This window comes from Alexandromys fortis, unplaced genomic scaffold (assembly GCF_014885135.2).
Source record: "Alexandromys fortis isolate MF-2015 unplaced genomic scaffold, M_Fortis_MF-2015_v1.1 scaffold_89, whole genome shotgun sequence".
In the NCBI taxonomy this organism is placed as follows: Eukaryota; Metazoa; Chordata; class Mammalia; order Rodentia; family Cricetidae; genus Alexandromys; species Alexandromys fortis.
In genome coordinates, this window is record NW_026067973.1 from 435,870 (window position 1) to 448,873 (window position 13,004).

The 13,004-nt window shown below is 51.8% G+C and overlaps 1 protein-coding gene across 8 annotated transcripts in view; it reads right to left on the minus strand.

The window, feature by feature from the left end:
• Phldb1 (pleckstrin homology like domain family B member 1) overlaps positions 1-8,303 on the minus strand; it is a 49,366-nt gene extending 41,063 nt beyond the window's left edge. For 7 of the 8 annotated variants that reach the window (XM_050156296.1, XM_050156295.1, XM_050156292.1 and 4 more), the window contains exons 1-4: positions 8,179-8,303; positions 2,044-2,124; positions 1,083-1,206; positions 59-229 (exon numbers count right to left, since the gene is read on the minus strand). In XM_050156296.1, coding sequence (XP_050012253.1) covers positions 59-229; positions 1,083-1,206; positions 2,044-2,103 — 355 coding nt within the window. In that variant the 5' untranslated portion in view covers positions 2,104-2,124; positions 8,179-8,303. The remainder of the gene's footprint in view (positions 1-58; positions 230-1,082; positions 1,207-2,043; positions 2,125-8,178) is intronic. The other variant, XM_050156294.1, reaches the window with a different exon arrangement.
• Positions 8,304-13,004: the final 4,701 nt, after the last annotated feature.

Below are 13,004 nucleotides of genomic sequence, written 5' to 3' on the forward strand. Positions count from 1 at the left end.
GGCGGCAGGCTCCCCCGTAATCTAACCTGCTTACTGGTGTGGAGATACCAAACCTTACCCTGAGTGAGCCGGGTAGGCTGCCGAACAGGGAGCCCATCAATTGTGCAGGCATTGCCACAGGGGTACAGGGTGAGAGTGCCCCTCAGATTCTCGATGTAGCAGTGTTCAGGAGCCAGGCCTGGACCCTGGAGTGAGATATCCCTGGCTGCCGAACCAATAACTGTCCTCCCTGGAGACAGAGGCAAACTGAGTCAGAACGGTCATCCAGACTAAGAAGTCAAGCAGAGAGTAAGGGGGCCACTGTGCAAATATCTCTCTAGCTCCTACTTATGTCGAGACTCTGCCCTGTTCTGGTCACCCGTCGCTGGAGCCAGCAAGTGGTAGAAACTCCTCCCAAGCAGCGAAAACTCTGTCTGGGTAGAATGATCCAGAGAGGCCACAGAACCCAGACATCCCGGCAGCAGAGAGGGAACCTTCTCTGTTTCCCCGAATGTCTCACTGGCTTCCTCCTTTTCCTCCTCCCCCCTACTCCTGTTTTCTTAGAAATGCCCTTCTCTCTCAAGTCCTTCTGTTACCAGGGACCTCCCCCTCCCTTCCTCTCTCCAGCCCTTTCTCTAGCCAGCCAGTGCAGCCTCTCCCCTGCATCCGTCCCTGGTAGAGCCTCTGAGACTGGCATTTGGAGAATGTGGAGAATCCAGTATCACCCAGGCAACAGGTGCAGCCAGGAAAGGGAGAAAGGCAGGCAAAAGCCATGCCAGGGTCTCCTCTGAGGGTCTGTGTCCTTGGTTCCCATCTTTTCATGTTCCACACCGCCATCTCCTATGCCAGGCATCATCCTGGAGCAAGGGGTGGCGACTCCCATAGATTACTAAGATCAACCCACTTCCTTCTTTCTCCCTCCACTCTTCCTTGATTCTAAGCTGATCTTTAATCCCAGCCACGGAGTCAGTTTATCTGCCAAAGAAGGCAGTCAAGGAGGCAGAGGAGGCGAACAAGGCTTGCACAAGGCAGAAGGGACCCCACACTACAGCCTCCGGGGCAGGAGTGCACTGGGTGATGGAGAGGGCAGGTGCTATGCTCACCTTCCTCCAGCGGCAGGAGCGTGATAGCGGTGCTGAGCCTCCCGCTGCCCAGGCTCACCAGATGCGGTTTGTCCGTCTGCACTTTCAGTCCTTTACCTGTCTCAATCAGGTCCAGTGGACCTTTCTGCAGGCAAATTGGATGGAAAGTTAGGTTTAAAGACTCCAGGCCGGGACCTGAGCTCCCTACTCCCAGTCTCCAAAAGGCTCTGAGGTTGCTGAAAGTCTTAGCACAAAGGTCTTATACAGAGCATTACGGCACCAAATTCTACTTACTTTTGAATCTGGACCACTAGCTCTCCCCGCTGGATTTATCTCAAGCCTATGCTCAACTGCCCCTTTATTAAAACAGAAACAAGGAGGGACCACGGTACCTAGTGGGAAGGGGTGCAGTCGAGGAGGACCAATCTAGCAGGCTGTGTATGGCTACCCATATGGCTGTGGCTTGCTCCTGCTAAACTGAACTACAGGGGAGGGTGGAGGCACAAATCAGTTAAGTGATCCTGCCAGAGGGAGTCTGTAAACCCATTTCAGACTTTCATAGAGTCAGTTCACGCTGAACCAATTAACCTGACTCAGATGAGCTGGCTTGCAACTAGGGACAAACGGATGAACGGACAGACAACAGGCAAAATCCTTCCGATCTCATCTGTGGACTTGGGCATGGGTGAAGGAGATGAACCCAGGAGTGGAGAAAGGATTCAGTGGGTTAAGAGTGTGTTCTGCTCTTGCAGAGGACCCAAGTTCAATTCCCAGCATCCACATCAAAGGTCTCACGAGTCCCTGTAATTCCAGGCCCAGAGTTATCTGTGTCCCCTGACCTCCTTGGGTACCTGCGCTTCATACACACATACCCACCACACACATAAACCTAATTTAAAATAAAAATAAAACTTAAAAAAGAAAAGCTCTGAACCCACTCTCACTAGCAGCCCTCTTACCCTACAGTCCCAGGCCCACTTACCTGCACCACAGCCTGGGGCTTGCACGCAGGGCCTCGCTGGCTCCTGTTTAGAGTATCCATGGTCCCAGGGTTGCACAGCTCCTGGGAACACAACAAAAAGCAGGTAAGTGGGAAGGTCAGGGAAGAAAAGGGAGAGAAATGGGTCAGTGACAGGGTTCTCAAAGTAAAGTAAGCATGAGCTGCTGCTATTCCCAGTGCACATACAGGAAAGGTGGGGGGGAAACTAAGGAGCTTCGGGGTGGGAGGAACAGAGGCGACACACCTCTGCCTCCATTCAGCTCCCAGCTACAGCATGGGCACTGCACCGCGCCAGACCTGATCCTTGCCACCACAAACACGAACGGCCCTAGAACTCTAACTCATGTTTCCGTGTGTTCTTGCTCTACACTCCCCAGATCCCGGGACTTAGCAGTAGAGGACACCTACCCCACCCCCACCCCCCAGTCATCTGGAGTCTTAAACAGAGCAGGGAGGGCCAACCAAGAGAAGAACAAAGTCCAGGGAAGCCCCTCCAAGGACACTGACAGCCAGGGACCAGCCGGGTGGGTACCAGGGCTGAGCTGAGTGCAACCCCTCCCCCAGCCTTTCCTCTTCCTCTTCTCCTTTTGTCTCTTTTCCCAAGGGTCTCAATAGGATGTTTCCTTAAAGGAGACAGATAAGGCAAACCCGGCATTCCTTTCGTGTCTGTACGTCTCAGCTCCTGCCCCTTTTCTTTCACAGAGAGCCACCTCTCCTAAAATCACCAGCTATAAAATCTCAGTATTGGGAGTGGAAGACGCTGGGGCTCTTCAAGGGCTTGGTGTTAGAGGAACCAGAAGCAGATTCCAGAGCCCAAACTTGAACCCCCTGCCTCTCTATTACCCCTAGATAGATCTGTTGTTACTTTTTTATAAAGTGTTTGAAGACCAAGTAGTAGACTAGGTTGCACCCCGGGAGGTGCAAAGCATTCTGGAAATGGCAGCTGTTAGAGCTGTGTAACCCGGACATCCAGGCCTTCGGCCACCATTGCCCATTCCTGGTGCCCAGGCTTATGCTTTTGGTATCTGACCTCTGCGTATGAACACACGCTGCCAACTCATCAAGGCTTCCTTCCACTTTCTCTTCCAGCTACCAGACAGGTGCCTTGCAAAGGAAGCAGAGGTGGAGCCTACATTCCAAGGAGCGCCTGTTCCTGGCAGTGGGTCTCTCAGGCCCTCAGCCACGGAGTTACTAAATTTACCCTTCCCACTTCCACCCTTCCTGGCCTGGCCTTCATCATCTCTGTCACCATTTCCACCCAACTTGGCAGAAAAGAGGCAGGAACAGTGCCTGGGACCCACCCCAGGACTGCCTGGGAAGAGGGAAGACAGAGGTCACTAACACACAAAACCCCACACTGGCCTGGCTGCTCTGCAGAAGCACTGACTACAGGGGAGTTTCTGAAGACAGAATACTATAGGTCTGTCCATCCGTCTGTCTGTCTGTCTGTCTGTCTTTCTTTCTTTAGAGAGTAAAGACATGTGCCACCACCAGCTATCTCCAGGGCTTTTTGTATGCTTGGCAAACATTCTGCCCAATGGGCTATTAACCCCAGGACCCTGGGATAGTTTTTGTTGTTGCTTGTTAGCTGGGACAGGGTCTCAGTCTGTAGCTGACCTACAGCTTATTATGCAGCCAGGCTGGTCCAGAAATCCTGTTTTTTTCCCCTCCCAATTGCTGGGTTTACACCAGTCAGGTAAGTCAGCACTCCTGGATTGGGTAAGTCATTAATCGCCTCTCATTGTCGAATCAATCTTCTATAAAACAAGAGTAATGATAATAATTAAAGGAAAACTAGCCAGACCAGGGCTTGTCCAGAACAGCACTTGCCTGGGGCTAGTAGAACAGAGATAGATTGAATAGGCACAAGATTTTTAAGGCGCTGTGTGCAAAAGAAATGTTCTTTCTGTGTGTGAATGGGGTGTAACGTGTGCACATGTGTGTCTAGGAACACGTGTGCAGAGGCCAGAGGAAGACTTCAGGTCTGTGCTGACTATCTGAGTTATTCCCCCAAGCCGGGCTATCTCACTGAATCTGAACTGTGTTGGTGGCCATCAAACCCCAGCAATCCTCCTGCCTCCCCATGCTCCCAGCTCTGGAGTTACAGACACTGGTACTGGGAATTTGAGTTTAGGTCTGCATGTCTGAGCAGCAGCCATTTTCACTGGTGAAGAGCCATCTTCCCAGCCTGCAACAGGAAAGTCCTAAAACTTAAGACTCAACCATGGTTGCGTAGCTCTGTAAGTAAACTAAAAAATAACTGCACACATCGGTTGGGTTGATTTTGTGCTCCACAGATTATTCCTAGAGAAAAGCAGTGAGAAGAGAGATTGGGAGCTGGAGAAATAGCTCTTCGGCTAAGAGCGCCTGTTGCTTTCCCAAAAGATGAGAGTTAAGTTCCCAGCATCTACATGGTAGCCCACAACTGTTGGCAACTCCAGTTCCAGGGATCCCATGCCCTCTTCTGGCCTCCGTGAGCTCCAGACACATACCTGAGGCACAGACATACATGCAAGCAAAGCAGCATATACACGAGACACAAATTTAAATTGCTTTAAAAATTAAAGATTATCTGAAGGTCCAGGCAGTATACTAAATCACACTCCATGAACTGCGGAGCAATCTAAAAACAGCAGCTATGATTAGCTGTGGAAGGCACACAGGTCTAGGCCTAAGTTTCCTCGTCTGTCATACTGGAGTACCTGTTATTGTCACCCTGCGAAGCTCTTACTTACACTGAAAAAACTCAACTGGAGATAAAGACTGCAAAGGAATTAGGTTAGTGAGGGAATAAGAGCGGCTCAAGGAGAAGTGAGAAGGGAATAAGAGGTTGAAATGAGAGGGAGAGATAAGGAGAGGTGTAGAGGAAGATAAGAAACCACACAGCAATTGGAAAGTGCCAGTCTATGGCTTCAGCTCAGAAACCTAACCCACAGCACAGGAAAAAGACACCAGACCAACCTGACCCAGGCTCAGAAGGTGCCTTGACATAGGGATTTCACGGCGGCCCAGGAGCCCTTTTCTTTTCTTTTTTTCTTTCTTTCTTTCTTTCTTTTTTTTTTTTTTTGAGACAGGGTTTCTCTGTAGCTTTGGAGCCTGTCGTGGAACTAGCTCTTATAGACTTGAAAACTCAGCTGTGCCCAGGTGCCAAAAAAAAAAAAAAAAAAAGAAAGAAAGAAAAAGAAAAGAAAAGAAAAAGAGCCCTTGTGGTGTGGTTTCCACTTCTGAGGAGCAGGCCTGGTTTCCTGCATCCACATGCAGATGCCCAAGCACCNGAGACAGGGTTTCTCTGTAGCTTTGGAGCCTGTCGTGGAACTAGCTCTTATAGACTAGGCTGGCCTCGAACTCACAAAGATCCACCTGCCTCTACCTCCCGAGGGCTGGGATTAAAGGTGTGCGCCACCACCGCCCAGCCCAGAAGCCCTTTTCTATGACCCTAATCCCTTGTCCCTTGGAGAAGCAGTGCTGTCCCCTGACACCCTCCCCTGACTAATTCATTATGGTCCCACAGGAAGGCTATCTATATCTAGGGCTGTAATTACCCACTCTGTAGGGCACTTCTTGAAAACTCAGCTGTGCCCAGGTGCCAAAAAAAAAAAAAAAAAAAAAGAAAGAAAAAGAAAAGAAAAGAAAAGAAAAAGAGCCCTTGTGGTGTGGTTTCCACTTCTGAGGAGCAGGCCTGGTTTCCTGCATCCACATGCAGATGCCCAAGCACCTCCTAGCCAGGAAGGCGACAGGGGCCATGCTGTGTGGCTATTGTGAACTTAGAAATGAGGCCCTAGAGTACCAGGGCTGGGGACTCTCATAGGTAACCGCATCCCATCCCTGATGTGCCAACAGCCAACAACACTGACACCTGTATGCAGGCCTTGGCACTTGAATAACGGGAAAGGGAGTCCTGGAGAGTGTCAACCAGCTCGGCCCTGGGCTCCGGAGTCCCAAGATGAAAGGTCCAAAGCCTTGGAGCAAAAGGCCAGGCCCCCTGCCCTCATCTGAGTCCTACAGGGCCAGCCAGTGAAATGCAACGGTCAGTGCAGAACTGTCGGCCAAGGCCTTTAAAGGTCATAGTGACTTTCGTTTTCCCTGCTCCTGTCTGCCCTCGAAGAAGGGCCACCCGCAGAGGAAGGAATCTGGACAGGAAGGAAACTGAGGCTGGGCGGGCAGATTGCCCAGGAGAGGTGGGGCGGGATTATCCACGGACCAGGCATGTAGAGAAGAAATTAGAAATAAGAAAAATAGGCAGAGGAAAAAAAGGGAATCAAAGAAGCGCAGGGATTTGGAGTGTGAAATCAAGAGCCAGGAGAGGAGGAAAAACCGAAAGCTGGCTAGGAGAGCTTGGTGGTACAAGCCTGTAAACCCAGTTCGCACTACTCCGGATGTGACTACAGGAATAGCAGCCATTCAAGGCCAGCCTAGGCCTGGGCTACATGAGACCTTGTCTCAAAAAATAATGGCATTGCTGGGGACGAGACAGTGAGCTCAGAAGAGACTGTGGGGGAGGCCCAGAGACCCCTCAGAAGCACGCGCATGCGTGTGTGTGTGTGTGTGTGTGTGTGTGTGTGTGCGTGCTTGATTAAGGATGTGGTCCATAAGTAGAAGAGGTGGCAGAGGAAGAACTAGGCACTTCAGAGCATCTTGAAGGGGAAAACTGTGAGGCAGGTGGGAAAAGAGGGAGCCCCAAAAGCGGGAGAGACGTGGACAACCCGGGACGGAGATGACAGCTAGGAATAAAGAGCAGATGGGGTGGGTACTGGGGAGAGACGCTGCAAAGGTGCACCGCACACAGAGGCCTGCCCCTCCCCGGGCCACCGGGTGGGACAAGGCTGCAGTGTTGGGCCGCCTGCTGTGGCCGCCCCGCCCGCCCGGACCGGGACAAGCGGCCTTTCTTCAGCAGGGCCGGGAGAAGAAGTCGCTTGTTTGCATGGTAGGGAAAGGGGGCGGCCTCGCAGCTGCAGGAAGGGGGCTGGTGTGTGGAGGGAGGTACGTGTCCGCGGGAGGCTGCGTGTTGAGTGGAGCCGCCTGCTCAGGCAAAACTTTCCCGCGCGTGGAGTGCGTGGTGTGAAGTGTACCGAGTGTGTAGTGAAGTCGAGGCTCATGTGAGGGATTCGCGTGTGCACCGATGGTGTGACACTGGGCTGTCGGGGTGTGACGTGTCTTGCGGGTGGACGGAGGTGAGGCATGGGATGCTGTGCGTGGGAGCTGTGCGGATGCTCGAGTTGGTGGCCAGTCTTGTTTGTGTGACCGCTATGGGGTGATGAGTCAGTCCCCGGGAGCCTCCGGGACCGCTGAGCTAACGGGCCCAGAATGCAGCCCCACCCGGGCTCCCTGGGTCTCCCGCGGGGCTGCGCGGTTGCCGGCCAAGTCCCCGCTGCGCTGGCTTGAGCAGAAAGCGTCCCCCACCCAGCCGACTGCCCCGCTTCCCCCGTCCCGGGGGAGCCGGATGACGGGGCTCGGCCTCTGTGGGGGAACTCCGCGACGCTTTTGGATCCAGACCGTGGAGGCGGAGCGACAGCACGCGGCTCAGTCATCCCAGGTCGCCCTTGGAGGCTTCTGGGACCCTCAAAGACACGGGGGTCCTGGAAGAGTGCCCAGGAGACCCTAGACGTGGAAACCCCAGGATCCCTTCCTGACTCCCACGCCTCAGAGCTGGACTCCACATCTTTAAGTCCATCCAGGAAGCTGGCCCTGGGACAAGAGTGGAGACGCCCAGGGGATCCCCCTTCCTATGGCCCTTAGGCTGTGGAGATGGATCAAGTGGGATGCTGTCGACAAGTACACGCGCGCCTACCCCACCCGAGACTCTGCGAGTGTGGGACACTGACCGTCGGGGTGCCCACAGGAGAATCGAGATCCCGCAAATTCGGGGGGGTCCCTCCGCAGGGTACCAGGGCCCCCTCTGGCGGTGGCGCTGGCAATGACTGGGAAGGGCAAAAGCAAGCAGTTCTCGCAGAGCGGCCCACAAAGCCCCTTCCGCCGACGCACTCACCTGGCATGGCCCCTCTTTTACCTTTCTACCCAGCTCTCTGGGCCAGAACTGACCTCGTCTGGTCCCGGGGACTTTCCCTTCTGCAGACCCAGCTATATACGACGAATGGAACCCCAAGGCACAAGGCTTACCTTGTGGGGAGTTAGGAGGGGGGGGGACACCGGTCCCTTTGCCCGTCTGGGCCGCGGCGGCCTCCGGCTGGCTAGGGAGGACACTGTTGCTTTTCCACAGGAGCCAGCTGAGTAGGAGGAGAGGGAGCCTGTCCCGCCCCCCTCCCGCGAGTCCCCGCCCCCATCCCGTCCTGTCCGCCTGGCCAGCTAGAGAAGACGCCCTTGTGGGGCTGGAACCCAAAGCCCCCACCCTGCCTTTCCCACAGCAGCACCTCCCCCGCCTGCACAGCGCCCGCTTTGTTCATCCGTACAGCTGGGTTTTCCTCCACCACCGCGGCCACTACCGTACACACCCTCCCCTCCTGCCCTTCCCTTTCGACCCTCCTAGACCACCCTCCACTCTGGGCCTCGAGGCTCTTCATTACCCACTCCTACCCAAAATGCTTGAATCTTCCACTGACTCCCAGTGAGCCCCACCCTGCCACATTCTCAACGTTTCTCTCGGAACATCTACCGAGGGCACCCAGGTCTTTCCCCTGTCAGTCCCTCCGTCTCCTTTCCTATTCCAAGCCCCATCATATAGAGCTGTAGACAGAATAATTGCACAGCAGGCCTCAGAAATTATCAGGAAGGCACGTTAAAGTGTGGTGCCAACTACAGGACCCCGGAAAGCGGAATGGAGTCGTCCTCTTTGCCCGCTTAGAGTCACCTCCATCACAGACCTGTTGGGTTACAGACCGACAGAGCTGGAGGCAGGGTAGAAAGACACTAAGTTGGCTGAGGAGTGAGAGTTAGTGAGAAAGAAAAGAGGGGAGCAGTCTATAAACCGCTGGTGAAGTCATTCGCCAATTCAACCCCCACCCCGAAATCCAAGCTGACAGTGGAGCCTACCTTGCAAAGCCTGCTCTCGCCTCAGGAGACCGCTGGGAGGCCCCGCGGGAGCTGAACTCAACTAGACTGGGCCTCTTTAACCCGCACTGAAGGATTGGCAGACACTCTTCCTCAGTGCAGGAAGAAGCAGGAAGCCCCCAAGGCTGGCCTAAATTCCAGACGGGATGGGTTAGAGAACAGTTTTGGAAATGGACAAGCCCTGTTCTGATCCAGTGGCTTTCGTCTTCTGCCCTCTCTCCCTTACTCAGGAATGGCAGGAGACTGAACCGCAGGAATCTGGTCACTCATTGACAGGATTGGCATTAGTGTGTGTGTGTTTGGGGAGTGGGGGACTGACACACAGCTGAGCGGGAAACAGCCAAGCAGTGGACGAGAGGGAGGGCAGAATCCCACCTGCTACCTACTTCAGCTAACGAGGTGAGACATACATGCTGGGGACCAGGAAGGCCCAAGATTTGTGCAGTAAGCCTCTTTCTACCTCTGTGTTATGTGAGGCTCATGGAACAAAATTTCAACCATAGCCAACCTTCCAGCTGATTTTAGTGTTTCTGAGCAAAAGGAGAAAATAAAATTCTCTTGTTCCATATGTGAAGACCTAGCATTTGGAGAGGGGGCTCAGACTGGGGTATCTTGAACTCTTCATTCTTTTTCTTAATCTCCGGTTGCTGTTTATTGACATGGTGAGGACTGTCAAACAATGATTAAACCTGCTGGAGGCAGATGGTGCTGAGGCAGGGGTTTAAAAAAAAAAAAAAAACCCTTTTCTCAGTGTCCTTGCAGTGCAAGCACCAGCTGATCCCATGATCAAGGCTCTGTGAAATTCGTCCTATCTCCTGCTATGTCCGGCCTCTATGTTCCCACACTTCCAGCACTCAAGGGACTGAAGACCTCCCACCCCCACCCCTCCACTCTCGCTCATCCCACTTCACATCTGGAGCCCATCAGCAAGCTCAGTGCTCTCTCTCTCTCTCTGTTATGCAAGAGGTCGAGCAGCTGGAAGAGCAGAAAAGGGGGAGGAAGAGAAGAAAGTAGAGAACAGCTTTCCAAGCGTGCTTCAGACTTTCCGAAATGGAAGCAGGGGGAGAGGGCAAAGGCTGGGCGTGGAAGGAAGGGTGAGTTCTTCAAAGCCTTCTGTACTTGCCTGTGACTGACAGGAGTGGATTTCCACACCCCTCCTGCCTCTCCCTTGGCACATTTCCCATTTTGTCCTTCTCAATTTGTGCACCCTCTGGCTCCATAAAAGGGTGACTGTGACCCATTTGGCCAATGGCCTCCCTAGTCCACTCCCTTTTCCGAAAAGCTTTCCCCTCTTGTTTAACAGTTTCCTCAAGACTGAAACATTCTTCCCTGCAGGGAAGTTTCTTAAGCAGGAAGGTAAACAACTCAAGATAGTTTCAGGAAGTACCTGAAACTGACCAGATTCTGTAGGCCCCTCCCCGCCAGAGTAAGCAATAGAAGCCAAGAGTCCTTCTCTAGCAAGCAGAGCTGCAGAAGACTCTGGGGACCAGAACAGCTGCCGTGGCAAAGGCAGAGACCAACTGAATCACCTGAAAAGGACTATGACTCTTTCCAACCTGTCAAGTGGCTTGCACGCTGTGTAGTGTGCTCCAGGTTCCCAGCTTTTGTGAACTGTCACTGTGCTGGGATGGCCTTGTGACACAGCTGCTTTGAATCATTTTTGCTCCTGTAAGTAACCCTAGTAAAACTCATTAGTTCACCAAGTTGGACTTTGGTGGTATTTGTACTGTGGTCTGTCATGGGCTCCTTACCTGGGGTGGGTAGACACATATGTTGTGTCTTCCCAGGAAAAACTTTGTCATACAACATCTTGGTGACGACCCCTTTGGGTCTTGAACATTATCAATATAGGTGTGGCGGCACTAATGACACCAGATACTTCTTCACTGCATCCAACTTGGTGGAAAGCATGCCCAAATTTTACCCTAACGTGGTACAGCAGCTTTTTTATCGGTTGCTTAAGTGTGGTTCACAATCCACACTTGTACACAAATGCAGTCAAACTGTCTGAGAAATGTGGCCAGGACTGAAAACTGGTCTTGTCTTCCTCTGTGGCTCAGGACCTGCCTGTGAGCAGAAGAGGACACTCAGGACTGGGGGTGCAGCACTGGCGCAGAGAGCATGCTGTTTGGTATGCGAGTCTTGAATGCAATCCCTAGCACCGAATGCACATTTATTTGGGAAGTCAAATCAGTTCTGTTTCTCTCGTTGCCTGGAATTTGCAGGGCCACTCATTCAGACAGTTCCTGTTCTGGTTTGTTGATCAACCTTATCAAATGGAGGACACCCAAGTGTTTCCCAAAATTGGATTAGGACATTTCGGGGCTGTGAGGTGTTTCAACTATATCACATTGTAACCAATTTGTCATCTATAAAGGTCACACTCAAGATCCGTGTAATTGAGTTAAAGGGTGTATGTGGGGGCCCTGGAGAGATGTCTCAGCTGTAGAGAGCACTGGCTGCTCTTCTAAAAGACCTGGGTTTGATTCCCAGCACCCAAATCAAGTGACTTACAAACCCCTGTAACCGACACCAGAAAATCTACCACCTATGGCCTCTGCCAGCACCTACATTCATGTGCACTTACCCACACACAGGGACACACATACACATTATTGAAACTATTGAAATAAAAATTAAATTCCCCAAAAAACAGCAAAAGCATTCATACTTTGAGTAAGTTTATGGTTTTGTTGGGTCAAATAGCTATCCTCAGTCATAATCACTTAGCTCCTGCCCAGTGAGTAGCAAAGTAAAAGACTTTTGCTTTTTGCCTGGGGACAGACAAGATGCTTCTAAAACTTCTGTTTGTGAGCAGGAAAAGCCTAGTTAGTTGGGCAAGGTCTCTCTGGCTTTTTTTTTTTTTTAAGATTTATTATGTAGGGGCTAGAGAGATGGCTCAGTGATTAAGAGCATTGCCTGCTCTTCCAAAGGTCCTGAGTTCAATTCCCAGCAACCACATGGTGACTGACAACCATCTGTAATGGGGTCTGGTGCCCTCTTCTGGCCTTCAGAAGACACACAGACAGAATATTGTATATATAATAAATTTTTAAAAAAAAAAAAAGATTTATTATATATACAACATTCTGCCTGCATGCCCACACGCCAGAAGAGGGCGCCAGATCTCATTACAGATGGTTGTGAGCCACCATATGGTTGCTGGGAATTGAACTCAGGACTTTTGGAAGAGCAGACAATGCTCTTAACCACTGAGCCATCTCTCTAGCCCTTCTCTGGCTTCTTTAAAGGCCTGCTTTGTGTTAAACACAAACTCTGCGGTACAAAATGAGACATACGTTAGAGATGCTCCCCATCCTTAGACATCAACAATGCACCGATGTGGATTTTTACACATTGTCTTGAAGAAGCCCTAGAGATGCAAGTGTTTACAAAAAGGTACAGGGAAGCCGGGCGATGGTGGCGCACGCCTTTAATCCCAGCACTCAGGAGGCAGAGGCAGACGGATCTCTGTGAGTTCAAGACCAGCCTGGTCTACAAGAGCTAGTTCCAGGACAGGCTCCAAAGCTACAGAGAAACCCTGTCTCGAAAAAACAAAAAACAAAAAAAAAGGTGCAGGGAAAGGGATGGAGGGCAAAGTTGGGAGGAAGCACATGTGTGGCGAGGGAGTCACTCCTGAGACTTTGTTTCTGAGAAGCCAAGGCAAGGAACTCCACTGTAATGAGCATGGACACAGATTTTTCATTACACTCCACCCACCTTTCCCTTCCTTCCTTCATCCTTTTCTATCTTTCCTTCTGGCCTGGAACTCAGAGAAATCTACCTGCCTCTGCCTCCCAAGTACTGAGATAAAAGGTGTGTATTGTGAATGTTCCTGGTGCTCACTGTGGCCAGAAGAGGGCACTAGATCCCCTAGAACTGGAATTGTGGTTGTGAGCTGTTGTGGAATATTATTTTAGCTGTGTAAAGATGTTACA